The 27,825-nt window shown below is 35.9% G+C and overlaps 1 protein-coding gene across 1 annotated transcript in view; it reads left to right on the forward strand.

Annotated features, from left to right (window-relative positions):
* Positions 1–27,825, forward strand: part of THSD7B (thrombospondin type 1 domain containing 7B) — a 1,079,744-nt gene that overhangs the window by 391,258 nt on the left and 660,661 nt on the right. The window contains 1 exon segment of the mRNA XM_021009415.2: positions 7,622–7,791. Within this exon segment, the coding sequence (XP_020865074.1) occupies positions 7,622–7,791 (170 nt within the window).

A 27,825-nucleotide genomic window follows, 5' to 3' on the forward strand; every position in this document is an offset into this window, starting at 1 on the left:
GGAGGGATAGCATAAAAGGATTATATATAAATAAGATGTAGACAGGATAAATTGGAGATAATCTTAGAGGGAAGACACTAGCATTAAGAAAGATTTGGAAAAGGCTTCTTGTATAAAGGTGAGAAGCTCTTGTGCAGTGTGTGAAGGCTCTTTATACTTCTACAGTTTTAATGGCAGAACAGGATAGAAGGGGGCAGAGGGTCTAAGGACTACTTAGTCTTAGACTATCTATAAACATTAACCTATTCTCAGTACTCTCAACAAGCACTCCATGTTCAATGACCAATAAGTGAATGTCATGTTGGAGGAATTGAGTTTTTTCAGTACTGAAATTTTTTCCATCGATTAAACCAGAAGAAAAGGAAGGTAAAGCTGCCTGATTATCTTTGGTAAGAAAATAGATTGACAGAATTTTCATGGATTCAAAGATGCATCATTTCATGGGACATTAGTTCATCTCTTATTGAAATGCTTATAATAAGCATTTGAAAAAAGAGCCATGAAAATAATTATGACTTAAATCATCTATTGTAGTATATAGTAGAAAAGGTATATGAACTCAGCAAGACCTTCAAAATTAAATTAACATTTTTTTGCTTGCTAATTATTGACTACAATGCAATGGTGATCAAAGGAAAAGAGTAAAAATATGTTAGAATGTAAGATTAAGGATTAAGGAATTTTTAAAAACGCCAAAGACTTGCAGTCCATATACAAGATCCATACTCATACATCACAAATACTTTCTTCAAGAGTACCAGGAGATAAAATTACACACACACACACACACACACACACACACACACACACACATTTAAAAAGTAAAGTAATGATTAGTTACTAATGTAGGAGTCATTTCTGAATCTGCTATATGCATACAATTAGATTTCATATTTATTAGAATAAAGATCAAAATTAGGAGGAAATTATTAATAATTTATGGTATACAACTTCATTTGACCTGTTTTTAAAAATCACTGGGGACAAAATGAGAATGGATGGAAAAAAGGACATCAATGCTATGTATGACAGTTCTATATAGAATTTTAACTGGAATAAACCTATTGTCATAATAAGAAGACAAAAAAAGGCCCGAAGAAAATCTTAGTCAGCAAACACTGGACTTTCTGCCAGTAGGAGAGGTTATAGAAGCAATGGACAACTCTGGCTTAGAACATTAGCTTTTGAGCACTTTTATGAAGGAGAGCAGAAGATTTTGAGTAATATTCCCTTGTGAAGCATCAATAAGCAATGGAAGGAAAAATCACTTTAAAGAACCTTGGGGAAAGAATCAATTAAGCAAAGTCATCTCAAGGACATTTAAGGTTGAAATTGGAAGGACAACAAATTAACAAACTAAGAAGAGATCTGAAAAGATTTTTATAGCAAATTCTGTGTTCCTATTGGAGTCCCCGCATTGAAATTCTAATAACAGTCTTGGGCATGCTTCTTGAATAAGTGGAACATTATATTGAAGGTGGAAAAATATGGGTAAAGCTTCTGGAGTAGGCTGAGTATATAAAGGATTCTTGTGCTTAAGGCAACATGGTTTTAGGGATGATGAGGTATTGATTCTCATTCAAACCTTGTTATTTTTGAAAGATGACCAAGACAACATAAATATGGCAGCTAGGTGGTGCAGTGGATAGAGTGCTGGTCTTAGAGTTGGGAAGATCTGAGTTCTAATCCAGCCTTAGACACTTACTGGCTGTGTGACCCTGGGCAAGTCATTTACCCCTACTTGCCTCAGTTTCCTCATGTGTAAAATTACTTGGAGAAGGAAATGGCAAAGCACTCCAATACCATTGCCAAGAAAATCGTAAATGAGGTCATGACTGAAACAACTGAACAATAATAACAATAACACAGGGAACAGAAATAGGTAAAGACACATATAAGTCCTGTCCAATTTATACAATTTTGAAAGTGAAAATATATGCACATTATACAATATCAAATACATCAACGGTACCCTTGATGAAGGTATTAAAAGGGAACAAGTAAGCTCTCAGTGATATTCTACTATAAAATACACCTTGACCAACACTCAATTGCCTAAATTACATTTTATTTAATAGTGAAGCAAAAAGTCTTCTAAAAACCTCTTCTTCCAATAAGATGTCTACTGTACATTTACCAAAATTATAAAATGCTCTTTGAAAATCCATAAAAAAAGCCTTCTTCAACAATCGTCTGATTTTAATGTCAGACAAGATATAAAACAGAAATATATAAAACAGAATATTTGCTGGATAGGTCTGGTGTCAAGTTAGGGTCAAATGGAAATTTGCTGTGTACGATCGAGAATCCTCTGGATGTCTCTGTTAGTGGATGGTATCATGTTGATTTTATTGGACCCTCAGAATATTACAGTCACCTACATGAGATCCATAAGCACACAGAAAGTGTTTGGCATAGCTGTTCACACGGGGAAATCTAAACAGATGAAGAATGCCTATTGTAGTAGATGAAGCATCTAAGTAAATGAAGAATGACTATTGTATGCAATTAGGTATATAATCTACAGAATGTGTTTATTAGCGTATATATCTTGGACAGGTATTTCAAATGTACAAAGATCTAGGTCTTGAATTGATCAGGAATAAGAGAATGGGTTGATTAGTTTTTGTGAGATTTAAAAGTGCCTTTTTATGACCAGCTTCACCCTGAAATAAATGCTCATCTTTTAGCCATCAATATTCATTCAGTCGAAGGACAAAGATGAGAAGAGCAGGGAGGATAAGCATTTATATAGCACCTACTACTTGGCTAAACACTTAAAATATTATCATATTTAATTTTTATAATAACCTTGAGAAGTAAGTGTTGTCGTCTCCTTTTTACAGTTGAGGAAATTGAGGTAAGCAGAAGTTAAGTGACTTTCCCACGTTCACACAGCTATTAAGTGTCTGAGGCTGGTTTTGAACTCACGTCTTCCTGACTCCAGGCCCAGTGCCCTAACCACTGTGCCACCTAGATGTCTCTATTGCTATGGAACACCACAGTCTGTAGAAAATCAAGGCTGGAAATCACCCAAAGAGCAATGGAATCACTCAGTGGTTAATGGAAAGAAATGCTGTATGTAAAGAGGCTGCAGTACATTACAAATAAGGGTTTATGCAAGAGGAAAACATGGATCCTAACACTGTCAGGAGAATTCAAGGAAAGTTCACAGCATGTTAGACGGACCCCTACAGGCATGTTTCCTCATCTTTAAAGTGAGAATTATACTTGACCACTCATCTCACATGATTTTGCAATGATCAAAGATATGCAAAATTCTTTACAAATTGAAAAGTCCTATATTAATGAACTACCTTTTTAAAAATTGCTATGAACCCCAAACAGGGCATATTCAAGAATTTAGAAACAAAATGCAGAATAATATATTGCTGATAAGAGTAAAGTGATTCCAAAACCTCACCTCAGGAGACTGAAATATAAGTAATATAAGCTGTGGTCAAGTGCAGGATCATCCAAGATTTCTTTGATCATACACCCCTATCCATAAAAAAAAATATTGGCCATGTACCCTCAACATACACAAATATATGTGTGTGTGTGTGTGTATATGTATATATACACACACACATATAAATATATATACATATACATATATATACACACATACATATATATATATATATTCACTTATTTATGAATTAAATATGTCACTCCTGTAGTGATGGCCATACACATTATAAAACAATACAAAAAAGCAATGAAAAAGGGTAAGATAAAGAGGAAATCATATTCTGGATAAGATGTTTTCAAAGATATGTAACAATACAAAACCCTTTTTGCTTTCACTACAATATTATCAATATGATAATTTTAGTGAAATCAATGTGATTGAATATGCTCCATCATGAATTTGTTGAGTTTTAATGCAAATGTTGAGTTTTAATGCAGAGGGTGCTGTGATCAAGCACCTTATTGTTCCAGTTTGTCTGGAACACCTGATTGAGATTATTCTGGTGTAATCTAGACATAGGCAAGAATACTGTCATGGCCAAATCGCTTAACTTTTCAGTGCACCAGACATATTCCTTTTTGCCAATATGATCTAGTGACAATAATTATTCACATTTAAGTGGCATTTTCTAAATTGCAAAGTACTGTTTTTCAATAGCTCATTTGATCCTTAAGATAGGCCCAGAACGTGTTTTCCAACTGAAGGAAGTGAAGTACAAAGAGGGTAAGTGACCTATTCAAAACCAAAAGAGGCTTCTATTCTCTTTCTATTAACCTACCTTGTCTCAGTATAATAAAGCAATGCTCATCAAGGCATAATAACTTAACTCTATTTAGGATCTTCCAACTCCCTTTGCTCTGACTTCTGACTCTTTATTCATTGAGAAACCAACTGATCCTGATTTAGTTTCCCAAATATATTTACAGCATAAAAGATAAAATTTTGAACAACTGATACATGTACTCTGGTCTTCTTGGCCATAGTATTTCTTGATACAATTTAGCAGTCTATCATTCAATTTCTAAGTCTGTCTCTCGAGAGCTTAGCTATCACAAATTGATTCCTAGCAGTCTGGTCACCAACTGTATCGACAACTAAAAGTCAAATGACTGGAAATACACAGGTAATGCCTTTGTTACCCAGCCCTCTTGCCCCATGCACTTACTCCCTGGACCACTTCTTAATGGAAACAGACCCTTCATGATTTAGGGACTGTGCCAACTTCATTTTTAGAGAACCATATTTGACTATTTTTGTTTCTCCTCAGGATAACTTTCCTGTTATATAAACTAAAAAAAAAACACTAAAAAACAAAACAACAAAACTACTGTTACTATTATTGCTACTAACTACTACTACTACTACTACTACTACTACTACTACTACTACTACTGTTACTGCAGGCTTCAAACAGGGATCATGTACCCAAATCTTTTGAGTAAGTCTCAACTTCTGGGGATTTCTCTCCTCATCTGTAACAATGAAAGGGTTGGAACTTCTTAGGCAATACTGTAGCTTCTCAAAAGGAGTAAATCATTAGAATGAGGCTTCCCACCAAAAGGCCACGGTCCTTTTATGAATGTCTTATTCTAATACCCCCTTGACTTGAAACCATCATAGAATTTTGAAAACTATACCAACAGAACAAACACCATGGCTGGTCTTACCCAGCTGAAAATCATGGGCCTAGTCTATTCTCTAAGGACAAAGCCTAGCTAAATTTAGAAAGGTTGACCACCAGAAATTCAGCTGCCAAGTGATGCATTTCTTTGTTCACATAAATTTGTTTATTAATTTGTTTTGGTCTAGATCTGTGATTTCATCAATGTAGAGTGTTCTTGGTGAGGGAATTTCCTCTGCCAATGCAAATGGGCAACTTGTCAACTCTTCTAAAAGTGTTTCCTAGACTTCTGAGAGAGGTCAAAGGAAGAACTTGAGCTCACTTCAGCCTGACCCCAGAGTCTGCCTTATTTCTGTCCACTAGTTTACACTGCCTCTCAACACATAGATAACATTTTCTTTTAAAGGTTATAATTTGCATTGGTGGAGATCACATTTCCTTATAGGAAGAAATGGATATCAAGGTTGAGCCAGAATTGTCATATACTATGAGAATCTGGTGATTAACTTCAATGCCCTGGATGGTGTTGCCAGGAAGAAGCAGGAAGCATATAATAGTACAATCCCTTTATTACAAAGTTTAAGGGATTGTCTCTATTCTTGTGTTATACTGGGATTTGCAGTCATAAATATGTCTCAAAATAAATGGGCTATTGGCTGGGATTTAGACATCTTTATTATACGTGTCTCTTCATTGAGATGGTATTTGCTGTAAGAAGATTTGACCTGCATTGTGATTCTAGTGTATGAGATTCATTTTTTGATTTTCCTAGGTCTGTTACCCAATTTCCATTAGTTTCACCCTGATTCTACAAGGCCTGAGGGCTTACAGCTCCATGCTCATTTTGCCTGTGTGATGTCCTGTGGTTTTAAACAACTAAAAACCAAGAGGATTTTTGTACTTCACATCCACAATATGACAACAGATTTCAGAAGGCTTCTTAGTTATTTGTTTATCATTCCTGAAGTTAATGAGTCTGTTGGTCTTTATGTAAATGCTGCAGGGTTATATTAATACTGGGGTTGAGAAATGTTGTAATAATCCACAAAAGGAAATTCTGTCTGAAAGAATTCCCTTGGTATGAAGGCTGTATCGTGAATGCTCCTTTATTTCTTGCTTATTGTGCACAGATTTTATTGTGTTTTTTTCCCTTGTTTTGGGGAGTATGTTTCTTTACTAGTAATAAACTAAGGGAACATACCTCTCATGTGGGTTTGAAGATTAAATGACAGCATGACAGCTTGTCTAAAAAGTACTGATGAATTATAAAGAGCGATACAATACTAACACATTTTAATACCTGTATAACAACATTTCCCAATGTAAGAGGCCTAAAATGTTAGCAATTATCTCTTCATATTAATGTATGTGAAACATAATGTATTTTATCTATACATTATCTTGAGCAGATAGTTATCTATATATGATCATACATGTATACATTGTGAACTCCTTGAGCAGGGAATGTCTTTTTCCTTTGCTTGTATCCTCTGAGCTTAGCACAGTGCCTGGCTCATAGTAGGCACTTAATAAATGCTTATTGATTGATTATGTATACATACACAAATACACGCATCTATTTCTGTTATCTGTGTTTATATGGCAAGTGGAAATTGAAGATAGAGGAATGGAGCTGGAGTCAGGAAAACTTAGGCTTTAGTCCTACTTTTGATACATACTAGCTGTGTGACCTTGGTCAAAGCAATTAATTTTTGAGGGCTCTAAGCAACACTCTGAAACTATCTATTGTAGATGAGTTGTAGATCTGCATTTGCAGAGGAATTTTTTCACCCTCTGAGTTCCCTACACATGTGAAAATAGGTTCTGGATTAATCAAGTGTTTGTAAATATACATACATGAGTATTTATAATTATATACATACGTATATTTACAGAAAAGTGCTTCGGACATATGAAGAGACTTATGGATTTAAACCTAAGTAATTCTGCCAATATGTATATTAAATAGCTTGAAACTTCTAGGTAGCTTTCCCCAAGGATTCTTAGATATGTGTAAAATTAGCACAAAGCCTATGCTTTTAGGGGCAAAGTAGGCATAGAAGAAATGAAAGCTTGCCCCATCTGACATCAGACTGAGTTCTAGATATTTGGAACTTCCTGTTATATGTATGTATGTATGCATGTGTGTGTATGTGTGTATATGTATATATACATATATATATATACATATATATGTGTAAATGTGTGTGTGTGTGTGTACATATATATACATTCATTCTTTCCTTTCTCTTTTCTCTACCTCAACCCTCCCAAATCACCCTTTTCCCTAGGAATGATGAGGCCTTGAAATTTTCTCTATGTTGCAGGATAGATTAAGGAATTCAAAACTGGCAGACATTTCCTTGCATGGGCAAAGGTGACTACTTTAGAGAAGTGCTTCATGAATGAAACTGTGTTTAGGATATTCCATATCATGAAGTTTTCTTTTATTGGAAGATTGAGGTGTTTTTGAATTTTGCTTACTACTTTTTCTTCTTCTTTTAAAATAAATCTAATCCAAATAGGTATTCATGGAAGACCTCTGAATGGAAAGAATGCCAAGTCACTCTTCTTCTGGAGCAGCAAGATCCCCATTGGCACACAACTGGACCCCTCTGTGGAGGTGGGATTCAAACTCGGGAATTATATTGTGCCCAGAGTACCACAGAATCTTCAGGACAGCAATCAAAGGAAGGTATGCAAATAGTCCCCTTGTACTACATACTTTTTCTGTAGGCAATATTAAGTAAAATATTTTAAGACCCCTTCTCTCCCTGCTCTCCCTCCCCACACACATACACATTAGGCTTTGCACCTCTCTATAATGATGAGTTAGAAAGACATCAAATTTACTCTTTTATCAAGTCTGGGATCTAGATGGTAAGGAAATTCAATGACTTACCCAAAGTCACCCAAAATAAATAACTAACTTTAAAGACAAAGTTAGTAATTCTTTAGTGAGTCTTCACTAGAATAAGGCTTGGCAACCTTTTGAGGGAGAAAACCTTTTTGTTATATCTGCAAAGGGTAATATATATAATATAATATAATATAATATAATATAATATAATATAATATAATATAATATAATATAATATAATATAATATAATATAATATATACACATGCAGATATTTATCTGTCTGAATAGAGGGTACTGTAATATATGTGTATATGTGTGTATATAATAATATGCCAATTTTCACATTTCCTTCCCCATTAGAATATAAATTTTATGGACAGGACTGGTTTTTTTTCTTTGTATTATTTGTATTGTAAGTACTTAATAAATGTAGGTTGATTTATTGATAGCTATGGAGGGGGGAAGGGAACAAAGATTTATTAAGTGGCTGATATGTCTGACCCCATTAAAGGCTGTACAAATACTATCTCATTTGATCCTCACAACAACCCTAGGAGGAAGATGCTGTTATTATCCCCATTCTACAGCTGAGAAAACTGAGGCAGACAGAGCTTAGATGACTTGCCTAGGGTCACACAGCTGTTAAGTGTCTGGTTTCAGAGTGAAACTCTATTCACTCTACTCACTGTGCCATCTGTTATAGAAACATAAATATTTACTGTTTTTATAGTTGTATACTTAAATATTTTAAAAGCCATCATTTTGTTGGTATGAATACTTCTTCTACCTAGGCAAATAGCAACACTTTAAAAATTAGAAGATAATCTTTGAGAATTATTATGCCTAAAATGCCATCATCCTATGGCTTACTGGGAGATGAATTTCTCTCATCTCTGAACTCACTTAGGCTATGCCTTGTGAAGGGTGTATTGACTGAGGATTCTGGGAAGAAAGAGACCTACCCAAGAATAAGCAGGTATCTTAATAACATAAATGTTTTACCTGAATTGTCAATTTGTAGCTTATGGAACTACTTACAACTAAAGTTTTTCATTTGTTTGTTTTCCCAAGTTGAATCTTTGTGGTGTTCTTCAACTAACCAGGGGTAAAATATATTTAAAGAAAACAAAAGCAATTTTTTAAAATTGGATGTTATTTTTTCCTGTTATGTTTTTTGTGAATACAGATGCAGGTATCTATAAGGAATAGCATTGTTTTGTGTGTTGACAGTACACCCAGGGTTCCACATATGCTTAGAAAGTACAGAGAAACATATGCCTAAATTTTTCTTTGTTGAAGCTTCCATCATTCTCAGGGAGATTTTTTTAATGGCATTGCCTGGGACTGGAAGGAGTGGGGTGTTTAAAAATATGGAAAATTAAAAATTCTGAAAGGAACTTTAGAAGTCTAGTCACTCAATATCAAAAATGAAGAAGCCAAAGCCCAGTGAGGTGGTGGCTTGCTCAAGGTCACATTGCTAGTTAGTGACAAAGGCCAAGACTAAAAAATAGACCCTCTGTTTCATATGTTATTACTCTCCCTAAAACACGTGTTGTTCTTTGGGGAAAAACAAAACACAAACCTGTGGGCAAACACTGACAGAATAGTTCAACTAATGAGTTCAAATTCTTAAACCTAAAGTTTGAAAGCTTGCACAGTTGGTAAAACTTTAATGTACTTATGAAACATGTTTCAAGTGTTTGGCTTCCTAAAGTAAGTTGTGTTCTTCATACATTGAAATAGTAATAATGCCTGGCAAAGATATGCAATTAGTGTGATAAAGTATTGTTGTTGTATTTAGTGGTAGTGATGGATTTGTGCTGATTTATCATACTTTTTTACTTTTTTTTTTAGTTTTTAGGCAATTAAGGTTAAGTGACTTGCCCAGGGTCACACAGCTAGTAAGTGTCAAGTGTTTGGTCTGAGGCTGGATTTGAACTCAGATCCTCCTGACTTCAGGGCTGGTTCTCTATCCACTGCTCTACCTAGCTGCCCCCATACTTTTGTACTTTGGCCCATTTATAGCTGTGGCATTTATCTTGAGATGTTTATGTAGGGTTAGAGGTACAATACAGTCTGTGGTGATGGGATAGAATTCCACTAACTGAGGAGCATACAATCAGGAACACTAACAATAACAATAGTAGCGTTATTAATAACAATAACAATAGCCATATGGGGTTATGTGGGTCCATGTGGTCTATAGCCATGGAACAGAATTTCTCTAACTGACCAGTAATAATAATAATAATTATACATAATATAATTAATGCAGTAGAATAGGACGCAATTAACAAGGAAAGTAAATTATTGGTAGGTTAAAATAATATTACTCCCATTTTAAAGGTGATGAAGCTGACTTACAAAGGAAAAACCACTTGCCCAACATTGCTAGAAGAACTAAGATTTGAACCTGGCTCTTCTGACTCTATCTTTTCACTTTACAATATCATATGCCAGCTCTGTGACCTAATGGACTAACCTGCTGCCTTTATAGGACAGGTGGTTTAAAAACAACTTGCGATATTCTAAATCCAGCTTTGTTAATTAAAATCTGGACACGGCTAGAAGTTTTTGCTGTTGTTGTTTTACCCCTTTTTCTGCAGTGGAGAGAATAGATCTTGAGAAAAAAGCTTCCTGACTATAATATTTTTCCTGATTGTGCCCATCTCTCCCCACATTGTTGTTATATCCATGGAATTCAGGCCACTAAGAGTCTATTAGGTTTTTCTAGATTAGAAGTTTTGTTTTGTTTTCCTTGAGGAGGCATAAATGCTATCTTCCTCTCATCTTCTATGGAATTCATCATTTTTTAAAAGTTTTCTTCATAGCAGGAGCTTTCCTATGGGTCAAATATTTCTGGCTCTATTTTTTGGGGGGTCACATTTCATCTCTTTCAACCTACCAAAGCTGTGCACATTCCCTTACTCATAGATGTATGATTTTAGCTACCTTGCCTAAATTTAAATGCACACAAGTATAAACTTATAAAAATGAACATAACTACCTTCCCCTTCCTGTTTTTGTTGCTCTTCCTATGCTACCCCAATATAATTCCTTGATAATATTGTTATATAAACAAATACCCCACACTGAAGCCCTTGGCTTCTTAGGGTGTCAGGTAATAGGATGAATTGACTAAGCCTCATTAATTTTTTTTTTTTGTTTGAGGGGCAGAGCATTTAACCTTTGGAAGTGAGTTTTGCTCACTGGGTTCAGAGATTCCCCATTACCTGCATTACCTGTCCTCACTTCTTTGGATGCTGCCACTCTGCCTCATTACCCTGGTTCTATCAGCCCTACCTCCCTTACTATGTCTTTGTCTCTCTGTTTCTCTCTCTCCCTCTCTCTGTCTCTCTCTGCCATCTTCTTCTTCCCTCTACATATCATTGTGGCTTACTTGGTGTAAGGAGTTTATTTACAGATAAAAATGTAGATTCAAAATTAATATATGAAGTTAGAGGTAATAAGAATCGAAATAATTCCACATGGTAAAGAATGGATGATGATTGAACTTAATATTTGTATCATATTATATCTATCTGGTTTCTGGCTGATCCTCTTTCCTATCCCTCAAAATATCCTGCTTCTGCTTGATCCAAAAGAAAAATTACTTCTTTCTTTCTTAGACAGTTCTCCCACCCTCCCATAAACGTCTGAGTCAACCAGCTTCATTCTTATCCAATCAGGAAGCCTCTGCAATCATGCTAGCCCAGGGATGGGGAACCTGTAAACTTGAGGCCACATGGGCCTCCACTGTGAAGTCTGGATTCATCAAAGCGTCTCACTTGAGGACCTAGAGGACCACATGTGGCCTCGATGCTGCAGGTTCACAACTACAAATAGCTATATTACTGTTCTTCCTCTCATCCATGGAGGGAGGAGAAAAAGGAGACATCATAAAAAATATTGTCGTTTATACCCGTCAGAATCTGTTGTTGGAAATAAAAGGGTTTCATCATAGAAGTAAATGACCCAGACATTCCTAAAAGCAATCAATAAACCCTTTTATTTGATGAATTTAGTGTAGGTCAGTTGAAAAGACCCCGGGAGTGGCAAGCAGGGACAATAAGAGATGGGCACTAGGACCTCTCAATCTCCAAAAAAGAGAAAATGCTAGAATTAAAGGGAACCTAGAAAGGCTTCCTGTATAAGGTGGTGTTTTAACCAGGACTTGAAGGAAGGCAGGAAAGGCAGGAAACAAAGAGGAAGAAGGAGAGAGGGCATTCCAGGCATGAAGGATGTCCAGAGAAAATACCTGAAGCTCAAAGATAGAGTGTCTCATTTGGGGAATAGCAAGGAAGCCAGTGGCACTAGTTTGAAGAGAATTTGGGGTGCTGGAAAGTAGTGGGGGGGGGAAGACAAGCTCATGAAGAGCTTTGAACACCAAGCAAAGGATTTTGTATTTGATTCTGGAGGTGAGAGGGAGCCATTGGACTTTATTGGATAAGAGTTGACATAGTCACATCTGTGTTTTAGAAGAATCACTTTGGCAGCTGAATTGAGGAAGGGGAATAGCAAGGCTTTTGACAGGCTAACCAGCCATTAGGCTATTGGAAATAGTCCAAGCAGGAGATGAGGGTCTGTACCAGGATGGTGGCAGTATCTGAGGAGAGGAGGGAGCTTCTTTGGAAGATATTCAAAGATGAAATAGACAGGTCTTGGAAACAGATTGGATATGGGTGGTAAGAGTTAGTAAGAGCTGAGAATGTTACTTAGGTTGCAAGTCTGGGGGACTGAGAGGATGGTAGTATCCTTAACAGTGACAGGGAAATTTGGAAGAAGGAAGAGTTTAGGAGGAAAGATAATGAGTTCAATTTTGGACATGGTGAGTTTAAGATTTCTAGAAGACATCTAGTTTGTGATGTCTGATAGACACTTGGAAATGAAAAAAACTGAAGGTAGCAGAGAAGTTAGGGCTGTTAAGTAGATTTGAGAATCATAATCATGGAAATAAAGAATCATTAAATCCATGGAAGCTGATCAGATCATCAAGTGAAATAGCATAGAGGGAGAAGAGAAGACGGCCCAGGTCACAGTCTTATGGAGCACCCATGATTAGAGGTTGTAACCTAGATTAAGATCCATCAAAGGAGATGGAAAAGGAGCAGTCATATAAGTAGGAGAAGAACCAGGAGAAAATAATTTCCCAAAAACCTAGAGAGAAGAGAGTATCCAAGGCAAGAGGGTGATTGACAGTGTTAAAGCTGAAGAGGGTCAAGAAGGATGAAGATTGAAAAAGATCTTTGGGTTTGTGAATTAAAAGATCACTGGTAAGTTTGGAGAGAGAAGTTTTAGTTGAATTATGCAGTCAGAAGCCAGATTATAGAGGGATTAGAAAAGAGAGAGGGGAGGAAATGGAGGTGGCTATTGAATATGACCTTCTCAATGATTTTAGCCACAAAGATCAAAAAGACATGTGCTGATATCAGGGATTGAAGAATCAGAGTGAGGGTTTTTTTTTTTGAGGAAACATCCATATGTTTATAGGCAGTGGGGAAGAACCAATAGGTAGGGAGAGATTGAAGAAAAATGAAGAATGGGGATGATGGAGGGGGCAGTCTGTTGCAGGAGACAGGATTGAGGCTGTGGCAAGAAGAGAGAGCCTATAACAGGTAATTCATTCACTTCTGGGATTGGGTTAGCTCCTGAATCAGTTTGGATGTTGAAGATTTCAGGATCGATGCCATTCTAGTGTTTCCTAAGGAGGGAAGGGATCTGCTCAGAAGCATCCAATAGTTTTCCTATCTCTGAAGTCCCAATCAAAGAGATGCCAAACAACAAGGAACTTGGAAGATTCTAGTCTAGAAGTTTCCATATAAACCTTTCCTAATACTCCTTAAAACACTTAGTGCCTTCCCTCGAGATTACTTGCAAATCGTTCTGTATTTATCTTGTTTATACATAATTTCATGTATGTTATCTTCTATATTAGACCTTCTTTCCCTCCCTCTTTTCTTTTTGGTTAGGCAATGGGGTTAAGTGACTTGCCCAGAGTTACAGAGTGTCCCTTCTTTGTATTTGCAGAGCTATGATAATTCCCAGACCATGGTAGATGCTTAATAAATGCTAATTGATTGACTAACGTTAAGAGCAGAGAAATGGCAAGGCAGTTAGGAAGGGATTACTAAGCAGGAGATGATAAGAATAGGCAGTCTATTGGATAGAGAAAGATTAATCCAAAAAAGACTAGGAGGGTTTTTTTTTATTTGTTTGTTTTGTTTATTTTTCTCCCCAGACCTAAACATTCCCATAAACCAGCAAAGGAATAATTCAACCTAGCATCCATTTCAATCTCAAATTCTCAAAACATTGTACTTTTCCCTACATCTTATCTTCCCACCAAATCCCAAATGAATTGGTGGAACCAATACACTGGTGAACCATACATCTATTGCAGAATACATGGCCATCTATAAGGTATGTTTTTATTTTGTTGTTAGGGATACATGTAATGATCTTGGTTTACCTCACATAAACGGCCCATAAGTATAAAAAGTACCTGTGATTTCCATGTTTGTAATTTCTTTGGGTAAAAAGAATTAAAAATCTGTGCAATTCATGCATAAACCGTTATGCCATACTGTTGCCTTTGCACAAACTAGTTTATCAATCAGTTTAGCTGGACAATTGTCAGTAAGGAAACAGAGATGAGACATAAAATATATAAATTATAATGGGGGAGAATGGTGGTCTGGAAAGATCTAGAATAATGAGTAATGGCCATATGTATGACAAGCTTCAGTGGGGTTCTACAGTGTGGGATTCAAAGTGTACAGGAAGATCATCAATGTAGAAGAGGGCAAAACAATGAACAGGAATGGAGGGGCCCAAAGTATCTGTGTCACAGTTTTACCTAAAATAATCCTTGAATATTCCTCATTTTTTTCTTTTTATTTTCATCTTGTTCTGTACTAACACACAGCTTTTGAGCATTGTATGGTAGAAGAACCCTAGACATGAGCTCATAAGATATGTTTATTTGGCTCTGTGACATACACTTGTTTACCTTAATTCAATTCAATAACATGAAAAAAGAAAATTAAGTATCTACTACATGTCTGTGCTCTGTTTACTGGTGGAAAATCACACACATGCACATGTGTGTGTGTGTGTGTGTATACACACACACATACCTTTTTTTAACTTTTTAAATTTGTTTATTTTTAGTTTTCAACATTCACTCCCATAAGTTTTTGAGTTTTAAATTTTCTCCCCCTCCCTTCCTCTTCCCTCCCTAAGACAGCGTGCAATCTGACATAGGCTCTACATATACATTTCTATTAAACAGATTTTCACATTAGTCATGCTGTAAAGAAGAATTAGAACCAATAGGAGGAACAGCAAGAAAAAAAGGAACAAAACAAAACAGAAGGGGAAAAAAAGAGCAAATAGTATACTTCAGTCTGCATTCAAACTCCATAGTTCTTTCTCTGCATGTGGACAGCGTTTTCCATCATGTGACTTTTGGAGATGTCTTAGATCCTTGCATTGCTGAGAAGAGCTAAGTCTATCAAAGTTAGTCATTGCACAATGTAGCTATTGCTGTGTACAACCTTCTCTGCTTACGCTCACTTTACTCAGCATCAGTCCATCAAGTCTTTCCAGGTTTTTCTGAAGTCCACCTGTTCATCATTTCTTATAGCAAAATAATATTCCATTACATTTATATACCACAACTTGTTCAACCATTCCCCAATTGATAGGCATCCCCTCAATGTTCAACTTTTTGCCACCACAGAAAGAGCTATTATAAATGTTTTTCTACATGTGGGTCCTTTTCCCACTTTTGCTGGGTCAATGGGTATGCACATTTTTATGGCCCTTTGGGCATAGTTCCAAATTGCTCTCCAGAATCATTGGATCAGTTCACAACTCCACCAACAATGCATTAATGTTTCGATTTTCCCATATCTTCTCCAACATTTGTCATTTTCCTGTTTTGCCCTGTTAGCCAATCTGATAAATGTGATGAGGTACGTCAAAGTTGCTTTGATTTGCATTTCTCTAATCAACAGTGATTTAAAGTATTTTTTCATATGCCTATAGGTGGCTTTAATTTCTTCATCTGAAAACTGCCTGTTCAAATCCTTTGACCATTTATCAATTGGGAAATGACTTGTATTCTTATAAATTTGACTTAGTTCTCTATTTTAGAAATGAGGCCCTTATCAGAGACACTGGTTATAAATTTTTCCCTCAGTTTTCTGCTTCCCTCCTGATCTTGGTTGTATTGGCTTTGTTTGTGCAAAAACTTTTCAATTTAATGTAATCAAAATTATCTATTGTGCAGGTTTTCTATCTCTTGTTTGGTCATAAATTCTTCTGTTCTCTATAAATCTGACAGGTCAACTATTCCTTGCTCTCCTAGTTTGTTTATAGTATCAGCCTTTATATCTAAGTTATGTACCCATTTTGTCTTTATTTTGGTATATGGTATAAGATTTTGGCCTATGCCTAGTTTCTGCCATACTCTTTTCCAGTTTTCCCAGCAGTTTTTGTCAAATAGCGAGTTCTTATCTTAGAAGCTGGGGTCTTTGGGCTTATTAAATACTAGATTATTATAGTCATTGACTACTGTGTCTTGCATACCTAACCTATTTTATGGATCCACCACTCTATTTTTTATCCAGTACCAAGTAGAGTTTTGATGATTGCTGTTTTATAATACAATTTAAGATCTGGTATAGCTAGGCCACCTTCCTTAGCATTTCTTTTCATAATTCTCCTTGATATTTTGGATCTTTTGTTTTTCCAGATAAATCTTGTCATTATTTTTTCTACCTCTATAAAATAATTTTCAAGAGTTTGATTGGTATGGCTGTGAATAAGTAAATTAATTTAGGTAGAATTGTCATTTTTATTATATTAGCTTGGCCTACCCATGAGCAACTGATGTTTTTCCAATTATTTAGATCTGACTTTATTTTAATGAAAAGTGTTTTGTCATTGTGTTCGTATAGTTCCTGGGTTTGTTTTGGCAGGTAGACTCCTAAATATTTTATAATGTCTACACTAACTTTAAATGGAATTTCTCTTTCTATCTCTTGCTGTTGGGCTTTGTTGGTAATGTATAGAAATGTTGATGATTTATATGGGCTTATTTTATATACTGAAACTTTGCTAAAATTGTTTATTATTTCAAGTAGTTTTTTTTACTTGATTCTCTAGGATTCTCTAAGTATATCATCACATCATCTGCAAAGAGTGATTGCTTTGTTCCTTCTTTGCCTATTCTAATACCTTAAATTTCTTTTTCTTCTCTCATTGCTAAAGCTAACTTTTTCATACCATATTGAACAACAGTGGTAATAATGGTCATCCTTGTTTCACTCCTGAACTTATTGGAAATGCTTCTAGTTTGTCTCCATTACATAAATGCTTGCTGAAGGTTTTAGGTAAATGCTACTTATTATTTTAAGGAAGACTCCATTTATGCCTGTGCTCTCTAGTCTTTTTAATAGGAATGGGTGTTGTATTTTTTCAAAAGCTTTTTCTGCATCTATTGAGATAACCAAGTGGTTTCTGTTAGTTTTGTTGTTGGTATGATCAATTATGCTGATAGTTTTCCTCCAGCCCTGCATTCTTGGTATAAATCCTATCTGGTCATGGTGTATTATTCTCATGATATGTTGGTGTAATCTTTTTGCTAACATTTTATTTAAAATTTTTGCATCTATATTCATTTGGAAAATTGGTCTATAATTTTCTTTCTCTGTTTTTGCTTTTCCTGGTTTAGTTATCAGTATCATATTTGTATCATTAAAGGAATTTGGTAGAACTCCATCTTTTGCTATTTTCCTAAATAGTCTATATATTATTGGAATTAATTGTTCTTTAAATGTTTGATAGAATTTGCTTGTAAATCCATCTGGCCCTGGAGATTTTTCCTAGGGAGTTCATTGAGGGCTTGTTCAATTTCTTTTTCTGAGATGGTGTTATTTAAGTATTTGATTTTTTTTGTTTGCTTGTTTTTTGCTGAGGCAATTGGGGTTAAGTCACTTGCCCAGGGTCACACAGCTAGTAAGTTTCAAGTGTCTGAGGTCAGATTTGAACTCAGGTTCTCTTGACTGCAAGACCGGAGCTCTATCCACTGCACCACCTACCTGTCCTTATTTAAGTATTTTACTTCCTCTTCTGTTAATCTGGGCAAGTTATATTTTTTGTAAATATTCATCCATTTCACTAAGATTGTCAAATTTATTGACATACAGTTGAGCTAAATAATCCCTAATTATTGTTTTAATTTCCTCCTTCTTAGTGGTGAATTCACCCTTTTACTGGTAATTTGGTTTTCTTCTCTCTTTTTTTAATTTAATTAACCAAAAATTTACTTATTTTATTGTTTTTTTTTTTATAAAATCAATTCAGTTTTATTTATTAGTTCAATAGTTTTCTTAATTTCCTTTTTATTAATCTCTCCTTTGGTTTTCAGTATTTCTAATTTGGTATTTAATTGAGGATTTTTACTTTGCTCTTTTTCTAGCTTTTTTAGTTGCATGCTCAATTCATTGTTCTTCTCTTTCTCTATTTTATTCGTATAAGCATTTAGAGATATAAAACTTCCTCCAAGGAAAACTTTTGCTGCATCCTGTAAGTTTTGGTGTGTTGTCTCATTATTGTCATTCTCTTGGATGAAGTTATAAATTGTTTCTATGATTTGTTATTTTACCCACTCCTTCTTTAGGGTTAGATTATTTAGTTTCCAATTAATTTTTAGTCTATCTTTCCATGACTCTGCATTGGATTGTGAGGTTTTTATGCCCTAGTATGAGGTCAATTTTTGTGTAAGTGCCATATACCATTGAGAAAAATGTATATTCCTTTCTGTCCCCATTCAGTTTTCTCCAGAGGTCTACCATATCTAAGTTATCTAAAATTCTATTCACCTCCTTAACTTCTTTCTTGTTTATTTTGTGGTGAGATTTATCTAGTTCAGAGATGTGGAGGTGGAAGTCCCTCACTAGTATAGTTTTGCTTTCTATTTCTTCCTGTAACTCCCTGAACTTCTCCTCTGAGAATATGGATCTATACCACTTTGTGCATATTTGTTTAGTAATGATATTACTTCATTGTCTATGGTGCCTTGTAATAGGATGTAGTTTCCTTTCTTATCTCTTTTACTAAGATCTCTTTTTGCTTTTGCTTTGTCTGAGATCAGGATTGTTACCTCTGCTTTTTTTTTCTTCAGCTAAAGCATAATATATTCTACTCCAGCCTTTTACCTTAACCCTGTGTATATCCTTCTCTTTCAAATGTATTTCTTGTAAACAACATTATTATAGGATAAGGTTTTTAATCCATTCTGCTATTCACTTCTGTTTTATGGGGGAGTTCATCCCATTTACATTCACAGTTGTGATTACTATCTATGTCTTTCTTTCCATCCTATTCCCCCCTCCCTGGTTTATGCTTTTCTTTCTTCTTTTCTTCTTTTCACTCCTCACTAAAGTTTTGCTTTTGAGCACTGCCTTCCTCAGTCTGTCTTCCCTTCTATCAGCCCCTTCCCTTTTCTTTCTCTTTTCCCTTACTACTTCTTTTCTCCCTTCTATCCCTCTTCCCTTTTCTTTCCCCTTTCCCCTCCTACTGCCTATATGGCATGTTAAATTTCTATACTTAATTGAATATGTTATTTTCTCCTTGAGCCAAATCTGATAAGAATGTAGTTCAAACAATGCTCATTTCCTTCCCTTCTTTCCCTCTACTGTCATATGTCTTTGTGCCTTTTCATGTGATGTAATTTACTTTTTTCTGCTTCCTCCTTTCGTCTTCTGCCATTTCAGTTCCTTTTCACCTCTTCATTAGTTTTTTTATCATCACATCAAAGTCGACTTAAACCCATCCCTTATGTCTGTGCATCTCTTCTAAATGTCATAATAAAGATACAGTTCTCAAGAGTTATGCATATAATCTTCCCATGTAGGGATGTAAACAGTTTAGTCTTATTGAACAACATTTTTTCCCCTTTCCTGTTTACATTTTTATGCCTCTCTTGAGTCTTGTATTTGAAGATCAAAATTTCCATTGAGCTCTGGTCTTTTTATCAGGAAAGTCTGGAAGTCCCCTACTTCATTGAATGTCAGTCACCTCTCCTGTAAGATAATTCTCAATTTCACTGTGTAATTGATCCTTGTTATTTAATCCAAGCTCCTTTGCCTTAAAGAATATATTCCAAGTACTCTGATCTTGTAATGTAGAAGCTGCAAGGTCCTGTGTAATCCTAACTGGCTTCCACGATATTTGAATTGTTTCTTTCTGGTAGCTTGCGAGATTTTCAACTTGACCTGATAATTCTGGAATTGGCTGCAATATTCCTTGGCATTTTCAATTTGGGATCTCTTTCAGGAGGTGATCAGTGTATTCTTTGGATGACTCTTTTACCCTTTGGTTCTAGGGCCTCAGGGCAGTTTTCCTTGATGATCTCCCGAAAGATGCTGTCCAGGCTCTTTTTTTCATCATGGATTTCAGGTAGACCAGTCATTCTTAAGTAATCTCTCCTGGATCTATTTCCAGGTCAGTTGTTTTTCCAATGAGGAATTTTATATTTTCTTCTATTTTTCATTCTTGATTTTGTTTTACTGATTCTTGATGCCTCGTAGAGTCATTAGCTTCCAATTGCCCAATTCTAATTTTTAATGAATTGTTTTCTTCAATTAGCTTTGGTACGTTCTTTTCCGTTTGGCCCATTTTACTTTTCTAGGGAGTTGTTTTCTTCAGTGTACCTTTTATTCCATTTTGTCAACTGTATTTATAAAGGAATGGTTTAATTTTTCTTCTCCCTTCCTAATTTGACTTTTAAAATCCTTCTTGAGCTCTTCTAAGAAGGCTTTTGGGCTTCAGAACAGTTCATATTCCCCTCTGAGATTTCAGATTTGGGCATTTTGACAATGTTATCCTCTCCTGAATTTGTGCTTTGACTTCCCTGTCACCAAGATACTTTCTATGGTCATTGTTTTTTTTTTTTTATGTTGCTTCTTGCTCATGTTGTTTGCCTCTTTTTTCTGGCTTTTAAAGTTGATCTCTGCTTCTGGGTCACAGTGGGTCCCATTCCACGCTTCTTGTGCTGGGTGGTAGGGGCCTAGTCACTGGTTTGCTGACATAGGGCTTGCCACTGGCTTGCTGGGACATCTCCCCTCCTGTACTGGTCCCCTCCAACCACAGCAAGAGGAAACTTTCCTGTCAATCCCTCTAGCCTCATGAGCTAAAAGGTTGCTGTATCTAGTCTTTCTGCTGACTCTACTACTTCAGAATTTTTCCTGGGGCAATATTCTCTGGGTTTTTCAAGTTCAGTAAAGGAGGATGAGAGTGACTTGCTGCTTACTCCAGCCATTTTGGCTCCCAGAATCCCCACATGCATATATTTATATATTATACACACACAGACAAGAAAATATGAAATAAATAAAAAGTAAATTCAAAATCACTTGGAGAAGGGGCACTAACTACTGATTGACGAATTAGCACCTGGGCTGAGCTTTTAGGGAACTTGGGAAAGTTATTTAATCTCTCCAGGCTTCAGTTTCCTCTAATTAAAATTAGAGTTTTAGAGTAGGTGATTGCTAAATTCTTTTTCAGTGCTTAATCCTGTGATTCAAATGTCATGAAGAAGGAGGAAGTTTTGAGAAGTCCATAAAGGTAATAAGGTACCTCATACCTTCAAAGGAAATAATCCATTGTTTTTGCTCTCTTTTTAGTTGTTATATTCCTTGGATTCAGCTAGGGAAAAGGAAATAGACAGGATGTTGGCTTTAGAAAGGCTCCTTGCCAGGTCAGTGGAATTCACCATGATACTTATGTCAGGATTAATGGGAAACCTACCCCTGGACCCAGAAGAAGTAAAACAAAACATAACAAAAACCCCTCAAACCACACCTTGCGTTCACATACAATTTTTTCAAAACGTTTTCACATATACTGTCCCACTCTGTCCTCACAGCTAAATTATGAGTATGGCAAGGTATATTATACCCATTTATAGCTGAGGAAGCTGAGTTCCAGTGAAGCTAGTGAGTGACAGACCTGAGTCAAAGCTTAGGTCCCCAGATTCCAGATGACAGCACAGGTATAAATACTTTAATGTCATTTTAACATAATTATAGACCCACTTGCACATAATTTAGTAAAGTAAGTCAAACAGGCAAGGAAGTTTAATGCAGTGAATGATACAGTTCAATGAAAACCCCATTAAAAATATAATGCCACTTATCTCTATTGATTATCAAAGGTTTTATATAGCTTTCATGAAAAGAGAGATCATCAGAATTTTTTTCCTATTGAATAATGTCATATAGTTTTCCTATTAGCTGGTTTGCATCTCATTATTATCATCACAATATATGTCAGCATATGCCATATCAACTTGCAAGTTTCTTCCAGGCCCATGGTAAACCTCAAGAGAACAAGTGAATTGCAATCACAAAGTACAAGGCAGTGTTTACCCAATTAAGAAGGCAAAATTTGAATATGTTTCACCCTTTCTCTTGCCAGCATACAAGTAATGAAATAAAAGACAAAAAATGGCATATATTCTTGAATTCAATTGCTATAAAACCCAACTGTTCGGCTTTGTTAGAATTTAGTAAAAATAACCTTTTAAATAGCTAATCAGCTTTTGAAAACTCTTCTTGTATTAAACAAAAAAACCCTACTCTAGAATAATTTTCCTTTCTCTGCCTGCTATCAATTTGCTAAGCTTGTTTTTTGTTTTGTTTTGTTATTGTTTTTACCTGTAGAAAACCCCAGCGTTTTAAGCTATCTACATTCTAAAGGAGAAAAAAAAGTTATATACATATGTGTGTGTGTATGTGTATATATATATACACATATATACACATACACACACATATATATACACACACATATATATATACACACACATATATATATACAGATAGATAGATAGATAGATAGATAGATAGATAGATAGATAGATAGATACACACACACACACATATGTACATATATAAATGTGATCAAGAAGCAAACGTATATCTCAAGAATTTGGCTTCCTTTCATAGGATCTCCTATTTGAATGCAACCCTAGTGGTTATCTAGGCCAAACCCGTACCTGAAAAAGCGTTCCCACTCTAATTCATTACACTAGCTTTTGCTTAAATCATTCCTTGCCACATAATTCTGATCTTTCAAATAATTAATATTATTAATGTCCCAAAGTAAAACATACACATCATGATATGAGTTAGCTTGATATTGGTTTAATCACCAGTATTTGGGCTTCATATTGAGATTAAGAACTTTTATTTCAGTTCTGCCAGTTACTAGTTGTCAGGGATTAGCCATGATTCCTTTTTGCTTCTCTTTTAGTAAATTCAAGGAAGAGAGAAATACTTTCTTCAAATGATCCAGGCTGTCATTTGTTGTGATTATTTTTTCCCTTGATGCAGAAACTTTTGTCGAGGCTTTTCATGAGTTGATAAGTTTTTTTTTTTCAAATCATTACCTCATGGTCAAACTTCTGGTGATGTACCTGTCCACATTTAGCTAGAATGGTCTTCTAAATATAAAAAAATGCAGTTTGCTAAGGCAGTACTCCAAGGTTTACAAACACAGTAGGTAGGATCTATCTGTTAGAGCTTGTGTTCTATTGACAAACCTTTCAGAGCCCAGACTCAAGCCCATGCCACAATGAAGCATTCAAATGCCACTTTAGTGGAGGGCAGAGGGATGTTATAGATCTAAATTCACCTGATTTTGCTGATGTTTAATATTTTGAGTAATCTCTGATGTCGTCAACATGGCTAAGAGTTTCCAGCTCCTCTCTACTTTGTCATCCTGTGTGACTCTTTAACATATTTTGCCACAAATCCCCCCATAAGTGGCACAAAGCAATAAGCATTTATTGAATGTTTATTATATGCTATGTGCTGTGATTTTAACACTGGGGATATAAATATAAGCAAAAAGAAATATACTCCCTGTCTTCAAGAAGCTTACATTTTAATGGAGGAAGACAACATACAATCCAAATGGAGCTGAAAAGTGAAGGGGATGAAAGTACCCACAAGAGGGCATTGTGGTGTATGAAATCCCAAGAGACAAATTCTAGGTATGACAAATCATTTTTTTAATTAGGCAAGCCAATAATAAATAAATTGATGGCCAGTGGTCTCTCTTAGTAACCAAAGACAATAAGGCAGGTTTCTTCCTAAATCTCTATTTCCTTGCTAACAGGGTCCTCCCCTGTTGATGGATATTTAATGAGAGGGTAGGCTAAGAGCCTATAGTGCCTCCATATTACTTCATCATCAAGGAGGAGAGGTCAGCTGAGAAATAAGGCCTGGTTATGAGTTTTAGCAGCCTCCAGAAATCTGGGATGGCAAATCTTTTCTGGATCAGTATCTCTCTTGGCTTTCTTTCTTTTTCATGAGTCATCTTGCCCCAAACTTTACTGAAGGGACCAACAACACACACTTTGGGTAGCACGGTGCAGCTCAGTTTGGCTTCTGTTTACAGAATTAAAAAAAAAAGCCAAGGACCTGTTTTGATGGGACTCAGCCCAAGTTAAATAAGGAGCAGATGCCTTTAGGGCTACAAATGATCCCAATGTTGGGTTATGCCCTTCAGAGACTGACTGGCCTTTTTTCAGGGGTGGGGTCTTAACAAAAATAGTAGGAAAAATATGGATTACAAATTAATAATTGATTATTCATATAGGGTATAATATTAATTTCCCTCAGCATAGTGTTGAAGTCTACAGACTCAGAAGCATAGCCAGTAGGGAAATGAAGGTTGACTGGCCTGGCTTCACTTCAAATTGGAGGAATTCACCAAAGATAGAAGACAGCCCGCATGGTAAAGGGGTATAACAGAATGAGAAGTCTGCATGCAGAAAGGGGTATGCTGGTAAATATTGAACAGGCTCTCCAGAAAAAGAAAAAAAAATGCTTGGTCCATTTTGCAATTTAATCTGCATGATTAACATTTTCTTTATCACTTTCTTAAGTCTAGACAGTCAGCAAAACAATAAATCAAGCCCTGATGTGTAATGTTTGCCAATTTCTGAAGTGCAAGTGCTCTCACTGGCCATAATGAGCTGGCTTTAGCACAGGAAGATAGATGTTTCAGGGTGATGACAATCAGAGGTGTAGAGGGAGGTTCCAGAGTATAACTGCAGCTGAATTATGGCACCTAAGTTCAGAAAATCAGAAGCAAGCTGGGAGGACAATGAAGCCTGGCCCATCTAGCCCTTTCCCCAAAATGGAAATCTTAGAAACTACATTCAGTGCACAATGAAGGTCTTATTTTTGTCCATTTAATTTTTTTTAAATAAAATTTTATTTAGATCTTTTATTTTTATGCTGCCAAAATGTCTCCCAATATCCCCCCTTTCCTTCCAGAAAGCCATCTCATATAACAAATTATATTTTTAGAAGAAAATAAATGGAATAAAAAGTTTTCAAGACTTATTAATATATGGAAACAGTCTGAATATATATGTCATGCTTTATACTTGTGCATTTCCCATCTCTGCAAAAGAGTGGGGAAGAGACATATTTTTGTATCTCTTCTTTGGGTCCATATTTGTTCTTTGTAATTATGTAACATTCATTTTTAATGTTTTGTGGTGGTTTTTCCAATTGCATTGTTGTAGTTGTGTGTGTGCATGTATATATGTATGTATTTATATATATACACATATACATTGTATACGTATGATACATACATATAATACAAATACATATATATGTACATATGCATATATATATATGCACACACATGTGCATATATATATATATATATGCACACACATGTGAGAGAGAGAGAGAGAGAGAGAGAGAGAGAATGTCAGTTTTTCTTGGTAGTATTTACTTCACTCTGCATCAGTTCATGTAAGTCTTTCCACGCTTCTACTTCTATTTTGATGGCATCTCTAGGGTACCAATGTACCACAAAGGCTACCCATCTATTCACTCACCATATACAACTAGCCCAGCTCTTCTTCTAGTCATACGTAGTTTTGAAATATTTTTCCAACTTGCATATATGTACTTCTTTCTGTTACTCTATGAATTTCTGATGATTTATATTTGTGAAGTATTTGGAATTAATAAATAAAAAAGCATTTATTAAGTCCTTCTATGTAGCAGAAACTGTGCTAAGTGCTGGGTGTGCAAATATAAAAATAAGGCAATCTTTATCCTCAAGGAGCTAATATTGTAAAAGGGGACATAGCACCCAATGGCCAGAGAATGGAATTTCAATTTGAATTCGTGAGTTGATTCATAGGGCAGTCCTTTCTAGAAGAAATGGATTGATTTGATTACAAGATCCAGAACTAGATATGGAATGGGGGCAGTGTGTATGTGTGTGTGTGTGTGTGTGTGTGTGTGTGTGTGTGCATGCGCACATGTGTGCCTGCCAGCCACAAGCACAGTCCTGGGCATATAGTAGATACTCATGCAATACCTGATCAACTGATTGACAATATGCAGAAAAAGGATAAGCATTGGAGAAAAACTCATAATTTTTTGGTCTCTGAGTTTTACTTTTGAGTCAGATTCAGCTTGGGTCAGCCCTATAGTCTTTTGGTGTCTTTTATTGATTATAATTTGTTAAATTGGTCTTAATAAGTCTAATGTTATGGTCATTAGACATGGTGACCTTGGGCCCAGGATTGAAGCAGGGTGGTACAGTTGCCTACCATTTTAGTATGGAAACCCTGAGACACCAGGATGCTGGGGACATGAGAAAGACTTGAAACTGGGACTGTACTCTATAGGAACCAAGCTAAACTATGAACCTACTCCCCTTCCCTTCCCCAGAGATTGATATGCAGGAATTAGAAGAGGGGGATTGTGCCTTCCACCTGTTGGGGCAGTAAGTTTGTATTTATGTCTTTATACAAAAACTTTTGTGAAGACGATTCCATTCACCATTAGTGCATGGAATGGGTGCAAGCTTATGGACAGCGCAAAATCCAGTAGGCCTCAAAGAACAGCTCTTGTTGTGAGAGAACTCAGCAGGTATACATCCAAATGGCAGCCCTGAGTGAAACTAGGTTGGCAAATGAAGGAAAGCCAGATTACTGAATTCAGAGCTGGATACATGTTTTTCTGGAGTGGCTGTAGTGACGGGTTGCACAGTGAAGCTGGTGTAGGTTTTGCATCAAAACTAATCTAGTCAACAAGCTTGTATGCCTACCAAAAGAAGTAAACAACAGACTTCCAACAGTACATTTGCCCATGCAGGAAAGTGTCAGTCCGCCATGATCAGGTGTGTATGCCCCCAGCATGACAAACCCTAATAAAGTCAAAGAAAAATTTTGTAAAGACCTGGAGACCCTTATCAACAATGTTAAAAGATGACAAGCTTATAATTCTGGGTGACTTTAATGCCAGAGTAGGCACAGACTGTCAGACATGTCAGGGAGTCCTTGGGAGGAATGGAGGAAGAAACAGCAACAGCAATGGTCATTTACTACTGAAGACTCATGCATCTGGTGACTTTCTCATCACCAACACTGTCTACCATTTCCCTAAAGAAGAAAAAAAAATTCAAGACTTACCAACTGAAATAAAACTTTGTGGATGTACCTTCACAGAAAATATTGGCATTTAATAGACTATGTCATTGTAAGGAGAAGAGATAGGATGTGAGAATGACGAAGGTGATATGTGGCACAGAGTGCTGGAATGACCATAGACTTATCCTCTCCAAACAAAACATTTGCATTCAACAAAAGCAGTGGCCCCAAGGCAAGATGACTACTAGAAAACTTAATGTCAACATATTAGAGCACTTCTTCAAGGATGAACAGTTCATTACTATGCTAACATGGCAGGAAAGCTGAACCAATACATAGCTGGCAACAGTGGAACAGAAAAGCAGTGGATAGCTTTTAGAGATT

This window comes from Phascolarctos cinereus, unplaced genomic scaffold (assembly GCF_003287225.1).
Source record: "Phascolarctos cinereus isolate Bilbo 61053 unplaced genomic scaffold, phaCin_HiC Scaffold_726;HRSCAF=1367, whole genome shotgun sequence".
Lineage (NCBI taxonomy): Eukaryota > Metazoa > Chordata > Mammalia > Diprotodontia > Phascolarctidae > Phascolarctos > Phascolarctos cinereus.